At 36.4% G+C, this 7289-nt stretch overlaps 1 protein-coding gene across 1 annotated transcript in view; it reads left to right on the top strand.

The window, feature by feature from the left end:
* LOC110466810 (lisH domain and HEAT repeat-containing protein KIAA1468 homolog) overlaps positions 1 to 6408 on the top strand; it is a gene marked incomplete at its 3' end in the record, with an annotated part of 169618 nt that extends 163210 nt beyond the window's left edge. Inside the window, exons 26-27 of the mRNA XM_021523570.1 lie at positions 5595 to 5714; positions 6255 to 6408. Coding sequence (XP_021379245.1) covers positions 5595 to 5714; positions 6255 to 6408 — 274 coding nt within the window. The remainder of the gene's footprint in view (positions 1 to 5594; positions 5715 to 6254) is intronic.
* Positions 6409 to 7289: the final 881 nt, after the last annotated feature.

Here is a 7289-nt window from a genome sequence, read left to right on the forward strand (position 1 = left end):
TTTATAATGACTACCAGTAAACATCTATTGTAAGTGAGGGTTGATGACACAGGAAGATTTTATAATGACTACCAGTAAACATCTATTGTTAGTGATGGTTGATGACACAGGAAGGTTTTATAATGACTACCAGTAAATATCTATTGTAAGTGATGGTTGATGAAGACTTTATAATGACTACCAGTAAACATCTATTGTAAGTGAGGGTTGATGAATACTTTATAATGACTACCAGTAAACATCTATTGTAAGTGAGGGTTGATGACACAGGAAGATTTTATAATGACTACCAGTAAACATCTGTTGTAAGTGATGGTTGATGACACAGGAAGATTTTATAATGACTACCAGTAAACATCTATTGTAAGTGAGGGTTGATGACACAGGAAGGTTTTATAATGACTACCAGTAAACATCTATTATAAGTGAGGGTTGATGACACAGGAAGACTTTATAATGACTACCAGTAAACATCTATTATAAGTGAGGGTTGATGACACAGGAAGCTTTTATAATGACTACCAGTAAACATCTATTGTAAGTGAGGGTTGATGACACAGGAAGATTTTATAATGACTACCAGTTAACATCTATTGTTAGTGATGGTTGATGACACAGGAAGGTTTTATAATGACTACCAGTAAACATCTATTGTAAGTGATGCTTGATGACGAAGGAAGACTTTATAATAACTTCATTAAACATCTTTTCTCCTCATCTCAACATCTGTAACACATAAATAATGGCCCTGTCACTGCGCAGAAATAGGCCATGCTTTCCACCAGATATTGATATCCCCGGTTTGGAAGTGGATTAAGAATAATTTTTCTTTCAGAATCCCATTTAGAGTGAGCCACCGGTTCTATGAACTTTATCTCCCCAAGGGAACACATATAATATTGACACAGAAGCTCGTGCATAGCTGGATTTCTACCTCATATTTTTCTCTAGATTCCATTATGTTGTTAATTCTACAACTGTTTTCGCTCCACTAAGTAAAAGCAGTCCCTGATAATGTCTCAATCAGTCTCCCCATATACTACACTGCCTCCTTCATGTCAGAAATCAATCAACACATCGTATTTGATGGGAGTATTAAAATCCTTATCAAATAATGATGATCACTTTTAACAGTTGACTTACTTCTTAGTAATTGTGATGGTTTCTGTAATTGAATAACTTATAAGTTGATTTTTGTATATTGTTATGTATATAGACATCTCAATTTGTGAAATGACCTGTTCTTGAAAACGGTAATGCAAAGTGATTGTCATTGTCATAAACTTGAGAGTGTAATGTGTCTAAATTCACGTTTTCATCTAGATTTTAATATGCGGTTAATTCTACAATTGTTTAATAAAAGCAGTCACTGAGAATGTCTCAGTCCGCCTCTGTCTCCCCATAAACTGCACTCACTGGTCTCATTTATCTCAGAGATTTGACTCAACACTATAATTTTTAAGTAACAATATTCAGAGGTCAGTACTGTAGTTCTTTTATTTTGAAGTCTGACTAATGTACCTGTAGGAACATATATTCCTTAGAAGACAGACTGTAGATATTTTAGGACAGTGGCCAATTACAAGTGGTAAATAAGGCGTCTGACATTCTGCTACCACTAGCCCTCAACCACTTGGTCGCAGGTTCGAGGCCTACGTGGTGCAATCGCCAGAAACTGGCCGTAGGTCGATGGTTTTTCTCCAGGAACTCCGGCTTTCCTCCACTAACAAAACCTGGCACGTCCTTAAATGACCATAGCTGTTAATAGGACGTAAAACAAACACAAACAAACCATACCAAACAAAAAACTGTAGATGTTTTAAAGCATTAAAAAAAAACTTGCCTTGCTTTAATTACAAATCCCATTCAATTTCTAATCCTTATGCCATTCACCAAGAAATTCAAACAAAAGTACGACTGGCAAGGAGATAATCACCTGAAGTCTATATCTGTTTGTAAATGTAGGAGTTCATTGTACAGGAGACAATACTAGTATCTCTACTTGTATGATGGTAAGAAGAAGCCTTAAGCATGGCCTTACTACCTTGTTAATGTATAAATGAGTGTAGAAACAAACAATGACTTCCAGAAACTGATATAAGAAAGGACCTTGGTTTGACCTTGACCTGGACTGATCCGGTCTCAGTATCTCCATAGAGACAGTAATTATATCATTTGTTGACATGGTACAATTCCCAACAGAACTAATTCAAGTAAAATGTGATTTAATTTCATTGGCAATTTTTAAGCATAGCAATCTTTATTGAAAATTAAAAAATGATGATCTGTACCATAGCGCAGACAAGGGTAATTTTCTAGCCCATCTTGCTCTAAAAGTTGTTATGTTAATGGCTGTGAGAATTGGAATGTTAATCACTGTTTTGGAGGCATGGTGGTGGCGGAGTAGCGTTTTATGATATTGCTGGTATTCCCTGATCATAAAAACGTAATACAACTTTGACAGAGTTGAACTTTATTAAATAAATTATCTTAAAAAAAATCTATGAAATGTCAAAAGGGATTGGATTTCATTTTCCCTTTTTGGAAAGCTACGTAATAAAATCTTCACCATTTATGCGTAAAATTTTACACCATTTGATGTAATTGATTGTATATAGTGCCAATACATGTACTTGTATCAAGGTTTCGCAGATGAGTGAAATCTGTGCATACTTAATGAGGTTCCAGGCTCTGTTCCGATTGGTTGAATCCGGACAAACTTTTCGATGTGGTTACTTTCCAGGCATAGCATTTTAGATGTTGTTATGATAATACGAGCACATGATAGATAGTAACATTAATTCTGCATATTCGCTTGTTTCTGTACAAATATAGCATGAATGTATGATGAAGGAAAAGTTGGCAAACAGGTTTGAATTGAATATCTTGAGATGTGGATGATGGACTATGATAGAGATGCTATATTTCTATTCCCAGGGTTTGGGCGGGATTAAGGAAGTTCTGCTATGAGAGATATCTAACAGTGTCAAACACTCTGTCCTTATCTGATGCTTCATGTTAAAATCAATTTCTATTATTTTTCCAATAATTATTTGGGCAAATATGTTACTGACCTGTCACTTTCTCATTAATAATCAATAGTGGTACGATATATACCGATCCAGCATGGCAATAGAGAGGAGGAGGTTGATCCCTCCAATATCGCCATCCATCTTCTCCTTATCTCAGAGTTTCCTTCTGAATATCGCCATCCATCTTCTCCTCATCTCAGAGTAATATCGTTCCTCATCCAATTTCTCCTCATCTCAGAGTTTCCTTCAAATATCGCCATCCATTTTCTCCTCATATCAGTTTCCTTCAAATATCCCTGTCCGTCTTCTCCTCATCTCAGAGTTTCCTTCAAATAACCCCGTCCATCTTCTCCATATCTCAGAGTTTCCTTCAAATATCCCCATCCATTTTCTCTTCATCTCAGAGTTTCCTAAAAAATATTGCCATCCATCTTCTCCTCATCTCAGATTTTCCATCCAATATCCCTGTCCATCTTTTCCTCATCTCAGAGTTTCCATCAAATATCCCCGTCCATCTTCTCCATATCTCAGAGTTTCCTTCAAATATCCCCATCCATTTTCTCTTCATCTCAGAGTTTCCTAAAAAATATCGCCATCCATCTTCTCCTCATCTCAGATTTTCCATCCAATATCTGCATCCATTTTTCCTCATCTCAGAGTTTCCATCAAATATCCCCATCCATTTTCTCCTCATCTCAGAGTTTCCTACAAATATCGCCATCCATCTTCTCCTCATCTCAGATTTTCCATCCAATATCTGCATCCATTTTTCCTCATCTCAGAGTTTCCATCAAATATCCCCATCCATTTTCCCATCTCTGAGTTTCCTTCAAATATCCCCATCCATCTTTTCCTCATCTCAGAGTTTCCTTCAAATATCCCCATCCATTTTCCCATCTCAGAGTTTCCTTCAAATATATATCCCCGTCCATCTTCTCCTCATCTCAGAATCCCCTTGCCCTTGTTCTCGCTGCTAATCTGTCCTATCCCCCCTCCCTCCTACCTCAGTGTCCGCAACATAGAGAAAAAAGAACAAAAATAACATAATCGCCATAAGATATTGCAATGCAATCCGGAATTTTCCAATTATCACCAAAAAAATATATCAATTTCAGAGAGAAAAAATTAACATGTTTGTGATGACTCAAACCAGTTAAACTTTGAGGATGGAATTAGAAGAATGTTTATAGAATTTTACACACAACTTTAGATGTTGCTAAATAAATAAAACATCTAAAACACTATTGGAACATCAATCGTAGCCACGTCATCAGTGGCTACACTGATGGTATGCATGTTCATCCATACGACGATTATCTAACCAGACGAGAATGGACTTTACATGTATCGTAAGCATTCATGCAGATAACCTATGTGAAGTGATTTTCAAACCTGATATACTGTTTGCTTTATCAATCTGCGAAATAAATTTTGAAAAAAACTATCTTGATGCAAAAAGGCTTTTCACTGATAAGCACTGCAGGCTTTGAAATGTTGACGAAATGATGTGATAATAGTTTGACTACATTACAGCAATACTGTCCACACAAAACTTTCGTTCTCACGACAATTTAAAAATCTCGCTATCACAAAAACCTATGTAATTGTATTTGCGTGATTCGTCAGATCAGTTCTAGGTGGTAAAGTGTCCATAAAGATTGACATTTTGTTGTCAGCAATTTCCAAATGTTTGGCTTCATAATCTACCTCCTCAGCTTCTGTGTGTCAATCAAATGCCCTTTGTGATGTATAGCAATCTTTGAAGCAGATTATAAGACTCATTCATGTCCATGGGTTTTGCCAAATTTGAAAATATCAATTTTCCCCCTGAGCTTTTTAGACGAAAACAAATTAGCCAGCCAGATTTAGCATATCCCATATTTGTAAACAGCGTTTGCACAGAAAATTAATCACATATTTCTAATGTGTACGGTAAATATATTGTGAAAGGTTTTAATTTCATCACGTCGCCTATTCCGCAGTGCGGCATCAGAAAGTTCCAAATTCGTGACATCACGTCATTGTTGAGCCATTGTGACATCACATCACCTGAAATGGGGTGTTAGATAGAATTTCCTACACCCCTTTCTTACCCTGGACAGCTCTATCTTACACACAATGAAATGAGAGAAAACTTTGTATAGCCCCTCCTTTAAACATTGTCTGACTGCCTCGGACATTACAGCTTAAAACTTTTGACAGCCTGGTTTATAAAATTTGATATTGAAATGTTTTCTATATACTTTGAGTCGTGATAGTTCAAGAGATATCACACAGTGGTCACTTCAAATGAAGCCTAGATACACAGTGTAAATATCTGTATGAAGGATGATCCCTCACCATTTCTGAAAAAGAAAACCATACCTCGGGGGACTTTTTTGAGGATGAACAAAAAATAACCTACAGTAGTTTTGTGAGTGTAATATCTGAGATGGCACGAAAAAGATTCCAATCCTAAACTTTCCAATTTTTAAACTTTCGCTCTACCCAGTCGGTGGAAGTCATAATTTTTTGTGTGCTGTTTAATTGTTTTATAACCATCTACATTTTTTGTATTTTCAGTCATCCTGCCGAGACTGGCAGCCATGGCATCAGCCAACAACCACCTGTCGGCAACGGAGGGTCGGAAGCGAGACATCGCCCTGCTGCTGTTCGAGGCGTACAGTGCAATGTCTTGTTGCTGTATCCTTTCATGGCCATATCACTTGTCATTTTTGTGGTGCTTTTATTGTCGATAAAATTCACTACTGGTGCACTGTCAAACTTAGGATTTTTAAGATGTTTTATTCATTTTCATTGAGATTCTTGACATGGTATTTATAGCCTAACTCAAGTTTTTAACTTCCTCCAGTTTGGGTTTCAGTGTACTAAGGTCAAGGTCACAGTTTCTATTTATAGAAAATATTTGTCATCCTTCAAACTGCTCCATTCTTTAACAGATGATCAAACTTCATACAATCTTCAAGTATGAGAATGATTTGGGAAAGTTTGTGTTTTAAGGTCAAGATCAGATCACGACCTGCTGTAGTTAAAGAAAATTGTAAACTCTCATGAAAACTTAAATATTTACATGTGTATTAAGAAATATCAATGAAAAATATACATTGCACTGTTTGTGATACCTAGTTAAATTGAAGTTACAATAAGTCCCATCACAAACCTGTATTTAAAAGAAACTAAGGTCATAAATATGCAGAGTTTACCCCCTTACATGATTGACAGTTATCAATGACCAGCTCGTCCAGGAGGCCATGGTTCCTGGTCTACGCTGCCTCAAACACGACGTGGCACAAATCGCACCAGAACATGAGGAGGTGGTTTCCTCCATGATCAAAGACTATGAATCCAAGATGGATTCTGGGAGGCCCGCTGACAGGTACGATAGCTGTAACACTGGTCAGATTAATAATTACAGGATCCATACTAGGTCCAAATATACAATGTTTTCCCCCTTTTCCACAATGTTTTCCCCTTTTTCCGATAAACATTGTCAATTCATTATACATATATAGATATTTATTGCCAAAGGCGTATACCCATGTTTGTTCAGATCAGAAAATTTCTCAGGGTAATCATGTTTTCAATATTGAAATTTTTAAGTTTATTTCATATTTACAAAATTTTGTGAAATTGCACTAAAGTATTTAGCATTAACACATCTGTTAATTCACCATCATCATTGACAAAACACTAATGATGCTGTCTTACACATTGAACTTCTAATTTGAGTAAGAGTTATCCCCCCTAATAACTATTAGGCCTGGCTTATCCTTGATAAGTGTTGGAATTGTTCAGTATTTCTTTGGAGGGTGCTGGTATACATACTGAAGACAATAAACATGGGTTCTTATGAAGAACTGTTTCAAAGTCTTCGTTTGTTGAAGAAGGTATATTTTGTGTAAAAGTAAATAAAAGTTTAATATAAATGAAGTTGTACCAGTGAACTACAAACTGAAAATCTTGACCCCTCTTTTCTGAAAACTTGGACTAAAAAAGTGCTGAGTAAGATTAACCAGGTATGTAATAAAAAGTACCCAGGTGAGAACAGAAGTGTTTGATAGGTATAGTATACACACATATACAGTGTACACCCAAGGCATCCTATTGCATTATATGGAAATTCGTGGTAGAAAGCAAACACTAGAGCTATAACTGCTAAGCCATCACGTCCGAGCTATCAGGGCCAAACCGCTGATTGTTTGAAGTCTTATTGTCTGCTACGTACTTTACGGCCATTGCGTCTAAAGTCTTAGGACA

Source organism: Mizuhopecten yessoensis, unplaced genomic scaffold (genome assembly GCF_002113885.1).
Source record: "Mizuhopecten yessoensis strain PY_sf001 unplaced genomic scaffold, ASM211388v2 scaffold11145, whole genome shotgun sequence".
Lineage (NCBI taxonomy): Eukaryota > Metazoa > Mollusca > Bivalvia > Pectinida > Pectinidae > Mizuhopecten > Mizuhopecten yessoensis.